At 34.4% G+C, this 15,912-nt stretch overlaps 1 protein-coding gene across 1 annotated transcript; it reads left to right on the top strand.

Moving 5' to 3' along the window:
* The first annotated feature begins 222 nt into the window (after positions 1–222).
* On the top strand, positions 223–14,877 carry LOC113670232 (syndetin). Its single transcript, XM_089181844.1, has 35 exons — positions 223–367; positions 522–584; positions 899–943; positions 1,114–1,182; positions 1,694–1,765; positions 1,850–1,903; positions 2,024–2,094; positions 2,233–2,350; positions 2,504–2,539; positions 2,848–2,930; positions 3,546–3,588; positions 4,909–5,088; positions 5,315–5,380; positions 5,495–5,542; positions 6,277–6,447; positions 6,943–7,037; positions 7,232–7,421; positions 7,503–7,590; positions 7,936–8,024; positions 8,373–8,469; positions 8,596–8,650; positions 8,989–9,083; positions 9,419–9,510; positions 10,303–10,332; positions 10,499–10,576; positions 10,912–10,953; positions 11,044–11,135; positions 11,326–11,422; positions 11,548–11,622; positions 11,980–12,063; positions 12,547–12,587; positions 12,788–12,868; positions 13,371–13,469; positions 13,564–13,654; positions 14,333–14,877. Exons 1-35 carry the CDS (start codon positions 269–271, stop codon positions 14,453–14,455), a joined length of 2,952 nt encoding a protein of 983 aa, XP_089037970.1. The 5' UTR covers positions 223–268; the 3' UTR covers positions 14,456–14,877.
* Positions 14,878–15,912: the final 1,035 nt, after the last annotated feature.

Below are 15,912 nucleotides of genomic sequence, written 5' to 3'. Positions count from 1 at the left end.
CGCCAGAACTTTCCCGGTGTTTATGGGCCTTTTCAAAACAATCGTAGCAATTCTTGGCTTCATTTTTCCCCTCTGAATGGATCATATTTTCAGTTTTGTGTCCAAATGATTTCTTTGCGCGAAGACAGAGGGGAAGATTAGTTAGTAATGATGCCTGTTCCTCCCGCCTTCTTGTTGATGTGGATGGCGTGATCTTTGATTGATCTTATTTAAATAAGTATTTCCGAAGTCAGTAACCGCTGACCGACTACCTCTTCCGTGGCTTCGAATGATAATGGAAGACAAGGGCAGAGGTTCTGCCAAGGAAACTGCGAAGGTGAAATTTACGATTCTGCGGAATCAAGTGTATAACTTACTTCGTCAAGGGGTAAGCGATTATTTGGATCAATCACCTAAAGGACTGTTTAAGTTTGATAACTGTTATATCTTATAAAATATACTCAATGTTGTGAATGGGTTTCTTTTTTCAATACCCATATTTTCGTGCTGGTTAATTTTAGAGGTTTTTCGTTATATTTAAGCAATCCCATAAGGACACTCAGGACGGAGACTCTACCGAAAACCTGCCTGAAGCTGTGTATAAGGTGTGTAAGAAAACTTCGTCGAAGATTTAGCTCATCAGTGACTTTACAAATATGTCCACCTAAATAATCAGCATAATATACTTATTTTGAAATGATAATAAAAATAATAATAGACAAATTGTCATCACCTTGAATGGCTTTGTGTTGACCAGGGATGGCAGGGGAAAATTTCCACAACTTACCTTTTAATCTTTTGGAAATGTTTCCATTTTATTCGATGAGCGGATGGCTGGGTGCGTGTTAATAGCACTTAATGTCGTCAACCAAGGTCACACTGAAAATATCAATGGAAATATTCTTTGTCTTATGTTTAGGATGGCGTTCAGGAATTTCAGGATGACCCTCGTTCCGATGAAGAGGTGTGTTTTCCATTGAACTGTATATGTTTCCATATTTGAGAGTTTAAAAAGTGATCATCGGCTGTAACGGGAGAAAATGCTTTAAATGAACCACCAATGTTATTATTATAATTGTTGTTTACATTAAATTTAAAATATTTTCACCCTCATTCTCTGATGCTGTCCTTCAGGTATTAGGGGCAATAAAGGACATTTATTTCAAAGATTCCTCATTTGATTCCAGTGATTATGAGCTTCATGTAAGTATTCTGACTAGTCCAATATTTTACTTAGTTCCATGCCTTATATAAACACTCAGGTTGGATTGCTCGCATTCAGTGAGAACTTCGAGTCATTGTTGGTATCGGCAATGTTAATTTAAACAATGAGTCAGGCAGCATAGCTGAGGGTGTTTTGGCTGCCAAAACAAAGAAGTTAGAGAGTTGAAAAAACTAGCAGTAAATATAGAAGTGGAGAAATCACGAGCCAGAGATCACCTATTTTATAATTGCTGCCCCTTCAGACACCTCTTTAACCATTGTAATTTATCTGACCAATGACAGGAGAGTTTGGCAACCAGCCAAGGGTTCATTCTCCTACCAGTATTTGAACTGTTGATACAGAAACAAATGGTGACTTCCATTGTTTATTGACTGAGGACTTTTTTATAATCTTGAGATACTTATAGCGTAGAAAAACAATCCTTATGCCTTTTCACTTTTTACTTGCCACTACCTTTCATAATTTAACTTTAACCTTTTAATGTTGCAGCAACTTCCAAAAGTCTTGGACCTTGATGACCTGGATGATTATCGAAATGACCTGCGAAGACAGCTTCAGGCTGTAAGCTCAGAAACTTTGGGTGTTTTTGTTTATGGCATCTTTACCAGGCAGTAGACTGAATAACTTGTTTGTCATTTGTTTAAGGTCTCAAAAACACTTTACAAGAAAGTTCTGGAAAACCACAATGCTTATGTGCAGGTAATGTTAATAAAAATATTTCATGATGTGCCCTGAGTCTTAGAATTCTAGAAAGGGGGAGATGGTTTTGTTATTTGTAGGGACTGACATTTTTCTCCTGGTTTTTACCTTTAACTGTAGGAATTACAAAGAGTAATGGACCTGGAAGAATCACTACATACTGCTTCTTCAATCTGTGACAGAGGACGAAGGTTGGATCAAGTCCTTTTATTGTTTCTTCTCTAGGATAACTGTCTCATTATTAATTTTGCCTTATTCACTTGAAAAAGAACAATGTTTCAAACAAAAATTACATTACATTACTTGAATCTCTGAAATCTCTCTTTAAGACACTTGGATCGTGCTAAGAGAGGAGTATCTGTCGGTGGATTAGGAATATTGGCCAAACACCGAAAGAAGCAGCACCTGCTTATGTTACTAGACTCCTTAAGAACAATAAAGACATTAGTGAGTGATAATTTTTTGCTTTGTTTTGTTAGTATGAAATTGGTGTTGATTAGAACAATAGCTCAGACAGACCACAGAAATATTTCATTATGTTTTAATTTTACTTTTTATTCCCTTCATTATTAACTGCATTATTATGTAATTTGATTTAAGCAAAGGACAGATGTCAGACTCAAAGAAATGCTTGAGGTAAGAGCAAGATAATGGAAAACTTGTGAATGTATAAATTGCTAATCTTCCTAATGTTTGGAAAGACAACATTATGATACCTTTGCTGCCACAAAAAAGGTTTTAAAAAAGGATGTAAAATTTAACTAGAATACAGTTAACTTTTAGTGGTGAATTTTTTTTTATTTGGGCAAGTCAGTTGCACCTGCAGGTTTTTGTATTAGTCTATGTAAGCTGACTTTGCAGTATTGTTTTAAAAGCCGCAACTGTCTTTGCTATTGTTGATATTTAGTGACATGATTTACAGATGGATTAACATTTTCCTGTAGGAAGAGGATTATCCTGGTGCCATTGATCTGTGTCTTGAGTGCGAGAAGGCAGCCAGAGCATTCAAACATTACAGCTGTATAAGGTAATTATTGGTGGGGGTTAATGCTTCCACTTATGATTGTGCCCATGAATATGGTTGGCATCTTACCTTTACAAAAGATTTTAAAAATGGAAACTACCATAAGTAAAGTAAAAGCTTCTGATGATTGATTAAAAGTGGGTCTGATGTCCACCTGCCATTAGAACATTACAAAATGATAGTGGGAACTAATACTCTCAAGATTTGCAGAACAAAAGCAAAACTTAAAAAACATTTTTTTCTTGCTTCACTTGAACGAGTTGATTGGAAATAACAAAAGGGTATATTAGGTAAGTTATAGTGATTAGTGCTAATCAGAGTTTGTTATTCTCTATCACAAGCAGGTCTTGGAATTTAAACTTGATCAAACAAACTGTTTATCTTTTTGATTAAGGCTACCAAGTACAGTCAAACCTCCTTTCATAGATACCTCTTTATTAAGGATGGTTTCCTGTGTTACAACAAGTTTCTTAATAATTGTTCTTGATAATTTTAATACATTTTTAAATACAAATCCTTATTAATAAGGCAATAGACACTGAATCTAAACTTAGTGAACAAATCTCAAATTTATCGACACAATCCAGTTTGATTTAATTCATTGTCTTTGATTATTAGTGAATTGAGTTCAAACTTGCAAGAGACTCTTATAGACATTGAGGTAAGTTTCCAGTCAATGTGTCCATTTTTAATCACTTACTACAAAGGTACAAGAAACCAGGAAATCCCTCCAATCATTGGAAATATTACATTATGATTATTGAATATTACTATTCAGCAAAGACTCAGCTGAGGAGATTAATATCTATGTTATATCTATCCCAAGCTTATTTTATAGGGATGAAGGGGATAAGTTTCTAAAGAAACTGTGGTGCTGCATCAGTGGGAGAGTGTAACAGGGTAATTTAGTATTATCAACTGAGTTGTTAACATAAATTGGCCACCATAATGAGTTTAAAAAGCTGATGTTTTGAGCGTTAGCCCTTCTTCAGAGTGATTGGTGGAACTGTGGGTTGTGTGTGGGTTTATATGCAGAAAATGGAGCTACACTATTGGTGGGAATATGATGACAATAAATAAAGAATAAATTAGTTATTAAATGAAAATGGCTTATTGATACTGTGGGGATTAAGAGTGCCGAGTTAAAACCTAAATTTTTTTTGTAGAGTTTTGTGGCTTTCCAAACTTCCTAGATGTAGGGAAAGGCCACAAACTGCCATAAGCTGCTTCAAATGATTAGGGAGATTAAGCTGCCTAGTGACTGGTTTTGATGCATCCTTGTCATTTCTTTCTACGTCGCAAAGGTGTTCTTGGAATTGGTCACCCAGTCATCTTCCTGTTTCACCAATGTATAACTTTTTGCAGTAAGTGCAATTTGTGCAGTAAACGACTTTGGCAGAGGTACATGTAAAGCGATTAGTGATCTTAAATAAATGGATCTCTTGGGCCCCAACATTTTCTCTATGTTATGAATGAAGGGACAAGTTTTGCATCATGAGCAAGCGCATTTGAAAGTTCCAGATTGGTTGTTGGTTTGAAATGAACTATCTGACCTAAAGGTTGCCAATGTTTTTGTCACATTTGAATGAAATTAGTGGAGGTTGCGAAAAAGATAGTACCAGTCTCTGAATCATTTTGAAGCAATTTAAAGTTTTTAAGAATGATAGATCTATAATTCTTAAACTCAACTTCAGCATTTAAACTCTTTACAGTGGCCAATGTACATTATCAACTTAGTAAATAATACCAAATTACCCTGATTGTAAAGGTAGGTTTTTCTATCCACAGTCTTTTAAGCCAGGAATCCTGTTGTTAATGGAAAAATTGTGTTCAGTGCCTGACTGACCTCTCTTCTACCTTTGTGTTATCTATTTCAATCTTGTTATGGGCACTGAATGACAAACTTTTGCCAGAGGCAGATTACTCACATTATACCATACTAACCTTAAACCTAATTTTAGGTTAACTGTTTCTTTTTCAGAAACAACTTGATGTGGCCTTAGGGAAGATGTGCAAAAATTTTACTCCTGTGAATTATGAGCGGCTGCTAACTGCTTACAGATACCTGGGCAAGACACAGATTGCAATGGATAAACTGATCATCCATTTCATGACAGCCATTAATCATGAGTCATTTTCTGTTGTAATGGATCACCTAGGGGTACTTACTGCTTTTATAAAGATCTTGATGTTAAATGATAATTACAGTACGTAGCTTTCATTTAAGATGTTAATCTCTTAGAAGTATGTAGAATTATGGTGAAGTTTTACCTTGCTGAGTGTCAACTATTATCATCTCTAGATGTTTGTTTAGAATTTCATCTTTTGCCAAGCAGAATATGTTTACTTTCAATTTTTTAAATATCTGCCCCATTTGTGTTATGTAGGAATCTTCTTCTGAAGTTAAGTGTGATGATGGCTTTCAACATCTTCATTTTGAAGAGCAATGCAAGGTAAAACTATCTCTTCATTTGATTATTTTCTAGATCTATTTTCAGATCTAAAAATAGACAGTAATCCATTGGGTTACCAAAAACTTACCAAAGTTTTTTTTTTTTTTTTTTCAGAAAGTTGGAGCTGAACACTTTACGTCATGTTTATTAGATCTCTGTAAGGTATGAATCACAGAAAGTACAGCACCTTGACCTGCAACCATTTTGATTAACAAGATAACAGTTTCCAAGTAAAACTGTTGTAAAATTTTCCAATTTGGTGACCCCTGTTTGGAGGCCATGTAATAAGAAGCCTTATTATCCAACTGCACAAAGTAGAGAACAAACAACTCGTGGATAGAGTACAAATATCTGGCGATATTGTACGACTATTTGGACAGTTGGTTATTTTGTACTTTAAAAAACCTGTTTACCCAGTTGGCTGTGCACACTGCACTTCTCTATCCACTTTGCTTTTCCTGCCTTATGAGAAATGAATAGAAAGATTTAGCAGAAAAACAAGCAGTAGGATAACAAATAACTTATTAGACGTTTTTGCATGTAGTATTGCTGAATAATTTTAACTCATTGTTTGTATTTTGACTTGCCCTATGGGCTCAGAAAAATACAGCATGACTTGTTATAATACTCAACAAAACTACATACCAAAACATCTAAGAAGATATGTATGTATATATATATATATATAATAATATATAATTATATATAATGCTTTCATAGTATACAAAGTTATGTGTTTTAAAATAAAAAGAAACTGTTCTGTAGTCGAATGAATCGGGTTTATTTGAGTGATGGGTGCACATGTTTCCAAGCTCTGTGTAGTTTTCATCCTATGTCTTGTTTCAGCATTATATTTATATTTTCATGTTTGTCTGACAAAAATTCAACTTTTTTAGGTGTTATGGTCCCTGATGCTAAGCTATCATCAAATTATCAAATGGCATGAACAGTATGATCCTGCTATGCACATCAGTGAGACTGAACAAGATGAACCATCAGCAGAGGCAACTTATAACAAAAATTACATTCAGCAGAAACTAGAACATGGACTTAATAGGATATGGAAGGTTTGTTTTAGCAATGAGTTCGGCATTGTTGTCTGTCTCCCCTACCTGGCACTTCTTTTATTAACAACTTGTCAATTAAGAATTATTTACCAAAGTGGAGTTGAATATTGGTGGATATTTAACAAGCTGCTGAGTGATGAAGTAAATATCCACCATTTTCAGGGACACAGAGGTGAATAATTTTTTTTAGTGTAGAATGCACAGAAACCAAAACTTTATAGAAAAATGCTAAGAACTAAAACTCTTGATGCACAATTTGGTCCCTTCTGCTACTCAGGGAAGAATACTTGCTAATCACATCTGAACCACTCAATCAGCACATGCAAAAAGCCTTATTCACCTGTGTGGTATTTACTTATTTGTGTGGATCCGTGATAAAGAAAATAATCATAAAATGTAATATGCTCATCACAGTTCCCTTGATTAATGATGGCTTATAATTTGATGATCTCATCTCTATTAACATAACAGTCTGTTTTATTTCTTATTTATTAGGAAGTCCAGGAGAGAATCAAGTCACATCTTCTTGCTCATGACCTATCTTATTTTAAGTATGATGACTTCATTTATGTATTGGATCTTGTCAACAGGTATGGTAACAGCAGTTTTGTTTATTTTTCAGTTATTCTGAGCAGTATCAAATAAAAGATTCACTGTCAAATAATCTATAAGCAAAGCTGATATATGTGGTTTCATAAATATATTTAAAATTAAAAAATTTACATGTAGCAGATATCTTTTGTATTTTTTTTAATGAATTTTTTGCATGTGGTTTTTGTCATAGGTTGATAGCTGTTGGTGAAGAGTTTTGTGGCAGCACATCAGAGGACCTCCATGATTCTATTCGAACACAAACTGTGAAGTATTTTAAAACTTATCACAGGTCAAGAATGGATGAACTTCGAATGTTTCTCGAAAATGATGCTTGGGAGTTGTGTCCTGTGAAGGCATCTTTCAAAATTGTGGACCTTTCAGTAAGTAGAAACTCACGGACTTGTGTTTATACAGGACTTGGAAGATTTAGTTTAAAAAAATTGCCTGAAAATTCTCTGCAGGAATTCCGTTTTATGAAATATCAGCATCCACTTGTCAAAACTCACAAAAGAACAGGATCAGGGACACTACAAGTTACTACAGACACAGGTGTTTACACTTGCAATTAATAATGTCTTTTGTGCATGTAGGTTGTATACAATCAGAATAAATGATAACAAAGCACCAGCTGTTACAGTTTATATAAAAGATACAAATAAACCAAATAATAAGAATTTTCAACATTCCAATGCTTATTGTTCTATGTAGTCATAGAAACTCCTTTCAGCAGTCATGGATCGCATACTTCTTTTGTATCCACTTGAAAACAACTCTCATTTCAAAGGCCAGCTCTAAAGAGTTTCTGCTGTTCATTAATCTTATTGAAGTTCTTTACTCATGTACAGGTCATTTCTGGAGGTTTCTCAGGCTAACTGAACATAAACTTTTTAACAGGTTTCTTCTCAAGATATTCCACTCATGGTAACCCTTTTGATGATGTGTATGTTGAAGATGAAGGGGAGGATGTATTAGCAGAAAATGGAGTAAGTTTTATTAATTCTTATTTTAAAAGGAAAAATCTTCATTCAGTCCACTAGAATTTGAAGACTTTAATCAACTTCTAGATACCTGTGATGTATTTTTAAATCAAAGTTAAATTTATGTTTTTTTATTTACACAAGTAGAGGTACTCACAATTGGTTGGTAAGGCAGCCTTTAAGACTTTAAAAGCTCAATTAAAAGTAACAAATGGAAATTGAAATGGACAGGCTACATGACCAAACTCTGTTGTGTTGCACATGTTGCAGTGTGTGACATGTTCTGCTTGACAGACTTTAAATGCTTATGACACTGATGTTATGGGATATAAAGTCTGTTTCTTCACTCTCAAGGAAATAGTTGACGGTGATGTTAATGAAAACGAAAAGAAATCTAGAGGATTTAGTCAAGATGATGATGAAGAAGATGATGAAGATGATGATATTCCAGGTAAAGAGTAACTGGTGTTTCTTTCTTTCTGATCTTTGAATTTTGGGTTTTTTTAACTTTATTCTTGCACTCTTTAGTGTTAACAGTTTTTGTTAGTGAACTTGTTGTTTGGTTTCTTCTCTTCAGAGGAACTCAAGTTGGATTATGTGGATGAAAGGACTGGTGAAATTCCATCAAGCAGGTTTGTTTCTGTTCCATCTTCTGCACAATAGATGAGACCACAATGCAACTGACACTCTTCAGTTCTCTATTAATGAAACCAAGAGCTAAATAGAAACAGTCTTTTGAGGCAATAACACAACAAAGCCACATGGATCTTAATTATTGAATCACACAAAACCAACTGATCAGTGCCTCATGGCCACTTGTAGTAGATCATATTTCCTGATAGAGAACTGCGGCACATCACTGTGGTTGAAATTACACAGTCACTATACTTTACCACAATTAACAACAACAGATATACCAGTATTTTAAAGATGGTCCCTTAATTGAGAATATGGTGTTCTTTTCTTCTAGGACAGAAAGCTCTGCTCATAGCAGGAAACATCAAAAATTTTTGTCTAAAGTTCCATGTACCACCAACACAACCCTCAATGTGTTGAGAGTGTTTGGTAGGTATAATAATAATTATCTGAGTTTGTATCTGTATACATGTTCCAGAATTCTGTCACTTGTAATCAGGTTTTTATGAAAAAGAAAAAAACAAAAGAAAATTAGTTATAAACAAAACTGTCTGATTGGTGCTTAAGTCAAGGTTTGCTGATCATTGTTTTTAAATTATGGCACTTGACAATCAGTAACTCTACACGGTATTTTAATTTTAACTGATGTTATCATTACAGAAGTTGTGGGTTGGGTCTATTTGAATTGTTTATCTTAACCATCATGTAGCTTAAAGTATACTTAACACTCGTCTTAAAACTGAAATTGGTTCTGTTCATTGTAGGTAAATATATGCAAATGATGAATGTGTTGAAGCCCATAGCCTTTGATGTTGTGATTTGCATGTCACAGTTGTTTGATTACTACTTGTTTGCTGTGAGTATTATGCGACTATTAGCTTTAGTCCCTGCTGCAATACTATTCTGTTATTACAAGAGCTAATAGATAGCAATCAACAAGCAAATCTCAAGTGTCTGAGCTCTTCACACTCTTGCTCACTTAATGAATGAGTAACAGGTAATCAGATGATTCTTACAGATGAGCTGCAATGATTGCCCTTAAAAGAATCCTGAAAAAATTCAGGCTTTAACAAAATTAAAACCCACTTCTTTTATTTACTGGACTGGCTGAACCCTATTACTAACTGAATTAAAAAGTAACATGTCAGGAGTTGGGTAAATTTTCATTTTTTTCTTTCTTCACTATTTCTTGTAGGGGAATATGATCTTTAACATCTAATTTCTTTAATTTCAGCTTAAATGTGGGGGTTGTGTCATTCCTCGGTATGACAGATATAAATATATTTATATCATATTTCCTCATTGTGATTAGATTCCTTAACAGGGAACAAACAATCCACTGAAAATGTGCCTTGCTTTTGAGATGTGACTTTGTCGTTCAGCTGGTTGTAATGCCTAGCTAGATTCTTAGAGGGAAGCATTTGAAACCAACAGTGGCCTGAATTTGTTTCAGGTTTCTTTTCTTCCTATTTCTTCAGTAATTGCAGTTCACATGAGAAAATTGTTTCATTGCATGTTCTCATTTGTGGTTCAAAATAGCACATATTTCATATTAACTAATTGTGATTTCTCTCATTAGGGTAACAGTTGTACACCAAACATCACTCTTTTCTTATTTAGTGAATTGATCAGAATTACTTTTTTGCAGGTTGCATCATTTTTTGCCCCAGAAGTAATGGTGAGAATGTGATAGTAAATTTAAAATAATTATAGTAAATATGGTTTTAAGAAAGTCGAACAACACTATTAACCACTTGTGCTGATCTTGTTTTAATGTCATAGTTAAGAAGATTCCCTTAGTTGATACAATTCTTATTCTTATCATTTATTCTGGTTCATATAAGGTGGATGGAAGTGCCCATGGTTTGAGTATAAAGCTGAGAACAAGTTTAAAACGAATATCAGACAATCTTATTCAACATGTAAGTACCATAAACACAAAGCAAGACTAGCTTATATAGCTAATAATGTTATAGCAAAAGTTACAACCAGATTTATTACTGAAAAACAACTCCTTACTTGGCTCTGATGATGATTTCTACTTTGGTTGTCAAATCATTCTTTGTCACTTATTATAACTACTGTAAACAGTAGAAATCACTTTCAAAAGTTCTTTGAACAGTTAATCTCAAAATATAATGTGTTTCTTTCAGCCTGTCTGTCTTTAATCAACAGGAGAGATAACTCATTATAAACTCATTCTTGCTAAAGGTTTAGCTTACTTGATTCTGATAATCTGAATTATTCATTTTCGCAGTTGGAGTCTGCTGAGATGATGAGTAATGGAAGTGATATGAAGGTTTGAAGTGCATGATGGATAAAATTTGTGTCAAGGAATTTATTGAAGGATCAAAAAGTAATTAGAATAAATAATTTTTCATATTCTCAGGTTCAACACCCTTACTTGTCACCACTTGTGGATCTCTCTCGAGTTGATACCATGTTTGGCTTGTCTGAGAGAATAATTGCTACAGAATCCCTGTAAGTTGCAGTGCTTCTCTTTTTCAAAGTTTTAGGAATCATGTTTATATTTTGTGACTAACCAGTGTCTGTAAGATCTTCAGTATTAAAAATTCAACAGAAGGCATTTTCCTGTAAAGTGTTACTATGTAGATGCAAGGTTCTACTGGTTTTTAGAATCTTTGATGTATTTTGTCTTTTTTTGTTTCAGAGTGTTTTTAGCTGGTCAGTTTGAATTTCTTCATCCCCATCTTGAGTCAATGATACCTGCTAACAAACGAGCATTTCTTTCACAGTTTTATTCCCAGGTAAACTCCTTTTGAGTCAGTCAAAAAAACACGAAGTATCACTTGTTATGAAATTTTATTTATGAAAACATTGAAGAGTTTCAGTTAGGAGTTAACCACAAAGTTTGATTGACTGAAATCCACAGACTGTGAATACTGCTCAGGAACTCAGGCGGCCAGTTTACAGAAGTGTTGGCTCAAGAGTAATTGATTATGATCAGGTGAGAATTCTTCTGAAAAGACTTATTTCCTGAACAGTGCTGTTAGGTTATGAGTATTTACATTAAATAGAGGTAGAAGTAGTGAGGATTATGAAATAGCTACATATGAACTTTAAAGGAAGATGATTTAGTTTTATCAACTGAGTTGATAAAGCAAATTGGTCATGATCAAGAATTTCTAAAGCTTATGTTTTGAGTGCTAGCCCTTCATTGGAGCTAAAGTTTTGAAAGGAATTAAAGAATATACTGATTAATCAGGTACAAGGATCAGTCACAGGATTTTTTTATTATTTATTACTTGCTTGTAGAGTTGTACAAGAGACCAAAGATGACTTACCCCATTTCAATTGATTTCAGACACTTCAGCTGATGACTGGAGTGCGATGGGACATTCGGGACATCATGTCACAACACAATGCCTATGTGGACATTCTTGTGCGGGTACAGCTCATATTCTGAAATGAAATTAGCATTTGTGCAGATTGTTTTCTGCCAATCATATTGGACAGTTAACTTTTATTGATTTTTCAAACAGTGTTATCCAACTAAACAAAACAATTTTGGCACAAACTGACACATTAAAATCTTCCCTCAGGAAAGATGTATGAATAAATCATAAGTTGGTGAAAAAGGGGTATTATGTGGAAATTGTGTTCTTTCTTGATTAATTATTTGTGCTTTTTCAAGTATTTTGGTAGACATTTAAAAGGTGTTTAACAGGTGTTTCTAAAAAAAAGCAGTCTACATTCTTGAAGCATCAATTCTGAATAACAGTGTATTGACATCTCCTTTATAGAGAAAAACAGGACCAAATGATAAGTCAGAGTAAACCAAAGAATTCTGCATTCCATCATTTCTGCTCATGATCCTACATCTGGGCACATTGTAGCTAATTACTTCTCTGTACTCTGCTTTGTTAATCAGGAATTACAAGTTTTCAGTATGAGACTGTCTCAACTAGCCAAGTAAGTTTTTGATCCCCAAATGTAATTACTGGTGAACTAGTTTATTTCACTAATCATGAAAATCTGCACAACATTAGAGTGCTTATTGGAGAGATCACACAACCAGAAGCATCTTGGAATTACATCAGTTTTCTTACAAAATTATTGGCAGTCTGTAGACTGAAAATTGACATTCAGTTGAGTTCTCTTTGTACCCACAGACAAATTCCTGTTCCTCAGGAGGCTCACTCAGTATTGTGGGATCATTGTATTCGCCTCGTGAACAGAACCTTTGTTGAAGGGTGAGAATGCTTCTGCTAAGCTGCAAAGACCTGCTCTATATTTCTGTGTATAGCAAACTGGTGTTAAGTGCATATTTCAGGAAATTCAGGGCTTTCTTTGTTCATGAGCAATGGTCTTTTATTTTAAACATCAAGTGGACTAATTAAACAAGTTTGTTTTCTGAGCAGTGTATAAAATACAAATTTCATAGCAAAGTGAATCAGAGTCTTTATTGAAGACCCAATTTATGTAGTGATGTTCTGCTTCATTACATCCGTGCCCCCTTTAGTTGCGGTAGTCACAAGAATCTGTCACCTTGTTTGGGTTTTCAATATTTGTATCTGCCTGTAAGTGGTAAATAGGGGAGGTACCACAGGTTAATTGCCTGAATCTTTTTTGCAGGCATCTTTTAACGGTAGTTAAAGGCCCTATTAGCACTTCACTACTGTCAATTAAAATGCTACTGAAGGACACCATGCATAGATAATCAAATCACTATATTCAGGGTTTTTGTTCTTGAAGATTTGCAAGTGCCAAAAAGTGTAGCAACGAGGGCCGAGCATTGATGCAACTTGACTATCAACAATACCTCATGAAACTGGAGAAACTTACAGATATTCGGTAAGAAGGGTATGATATATTATGAATCCAGTAGGTGATTTCTGTCACAAAAAATATTGAGCAACATGATTGATTGTGACTTTATTTTTCTCAGACCAATCCCGGACCGAGAGTTTGTAGAAACATATGTCAAGGCATTTTACCTCACTGAGAATGAAATGGAAAGATGGATCCGAGAACACAAGGTTAGTGAAATCAGTCATTAACTCTGCATGGAAGGTGTGTGTAATCAATGTAGAGTGGAGATTGTTTATTAAATTTTCCTTCCTTTGTGAAATACTTAGTAAATGAATCACGAAATCTAGATCTGAAATGATGTAATACTTCAGGCCTTATAAGTAGATGCTCAATTTTATTTCTTCTTATTTAGTTTCTTTTCTTAAAAGGAGTCTTTGCTAATGGATCCTGGATACTAATGGATATTAATGGATAAGAGCCATCATTTCTCTACAATTAAATTAAACTTTTATTTATGTTGAAAAAGCCCCAATAAAATACAGTAGTGAGAAATACCAAAGAATCTAGCGAATAAAATTGGCCAGAATAACTGCTACCCTTTGACTGATACATTCCTCGTAAAACTTATGATTCACACTTTGGTCATTCATAATTTGGTTCGTTTCTATTTCACCCAAAGAGAGTGACCCAAAAGCTTTCAATTAAAATAAAACCTTTTAATTTTGCTTTGTTTGGGACTTCTGGTGATTAAGATATGCTATTATTTTACTTCCTTTTGTAGTCAGCAGTCCCCATTTGACCATGGCATTGTCTTATTCGTCAAATCCTTTCAATTCTTAGTCATCTCAGCAAATTGTTCTTCCTTTTTTATGATGATTTCATAAAGATTTCTTCTTTTTCCTCAGGAATACTCTGCTAAGCAGCTGACAAGTCTGGTGACATGTGGTGTCGGTTCACATGTCACCAAAAAAGGAAAACAAAAACTGTTGTCCATTATTGAAGATATGGAACGCTCCAAAGCTCGGTAGCAGGAGGACTGGCTTTCATGGTCTGCATTTCATTGCTAATTCAAGAAATTGTGCGATAGCAATGACGATGAAAAAAGAGAACGAGGAGGAACTCAATTTTTTTTTAGCCGGAGCTGTATGATAAGAAGTGCGAAGAAGAAACGATTGGATGGACTAAAAGTTTTCTTAAAAATAGTGAAATGTTTTTGGTAAACTTAAATCAGGCAGAGAAATGTTGAATTGGCCTTCAACGAACGTTTACTTCATTTGTTACAGAAACTTATAGTCTTGTAAGGGCCAGTAAAAAAAAAGCTCATTTGGATTTTTTGAAATAAGTATTCTAGATTTCTCAATACATTTAAGTATTTTGTAAATTGCAATGATATTTTCAAGATTAAAGGAAAAAAGCGTCGTCAAAAAAAAACAAAAAAAAAACAGAAAAACGTATGCAATCTTTTGTTTTGCTTCTGTCAAAATATTGGTTACTGGAATGAAGGTTTCTTGAATATTTATGTTCCATTCACCCCGCTTAGTGTCTCCTTACCTTGCCCCATAACAGCTTAAGACAGCGAACGTCTTGAGCGTCAAAAATTCTAGCATGTGTGGCTGGCAGTGACTTCCTTCGTGATGTGGTAGTACTTGGCAGTAAGTGCAGTAAGCACTCCACTTACCACTATAATGGAGCCAGCATTACTTAGGAACTATATCTTTTTATATACACTAATATAATAGAAGCTGACTTTTACCGCAGAGGAACTTTAAGACAGTTTCCGTTCTTCTTTGTTGCTCCTACTTATTGCATATTTTCATTCTCTACAAATGCAAAACTCTTTCAACATAACTCAGTTCTCAGAAAAAATGAATATACAATAAAAGTATCCAACCTGGCTCATGCAGTTTGCGAAGACTTTGCTAATTTTTTGTACAATGCTCTCATTAGGAGGCAACAGCTTCTGGCAAGTATACTGAGTTTATATTGAAAAGCATTTTTCAACATTATATTCAACCATCTTATCCCGGAGCTGATTACAGGATGTTTTTGCCGTATCTTTGTCTGTTCAAGGTTGATCTCCATTCTCGTGTACTTTTTGAAATATCTCAAATTTGGTCACGGTTCAACGTGACCGCCAAGTATCTGTAGAGAGTTTCGTTACTTTTACAGTAGACACAAAAGTAGAAAGATGAATTTTCGTTTGTAGCTAATCTGCCATTAGTGTTCTGGACTGAAATGGGAGAAGAAACAGAAAGAGTAATTGTGGACACTATTTCAACATCTGATATGAGGATATGAAATGATATGAGTTCCAGTTATTACGAAACCAACCGACCCGATATTTAGCTTAAGGGCTAAGAAAACACCCACAGATGTCAACCTAGCGCTATAAGAAAGTCCAAAATTTTCATGTAAATAAAGCGCTTAAAATAGCATGTATATTTGGTAAAAACTTAACCACCGGATAGCGATTTATCCAGTAAAT

Source organism: Pocillopora damicornis, chromosome 9 (genome assembly GCF_964200805.1).
Source record: "Pocillopora damicornis chromosome 9, jaPocDami1.2, whole genome shotgun sequence".
In the NCBI taxonomy this organism is placed as follows: domain Eukaryota; kingdom Metazoa; phylum Cnidaria; class Anthozoa; order Scleractinia; family Pocilloporidae; genus Pocillopora; species Pocillopora damicornis.
Note: the sequence above shows the minus strand (reverse complement) of the source record. Positions and strands in the feature narration are given on the sequence as shown.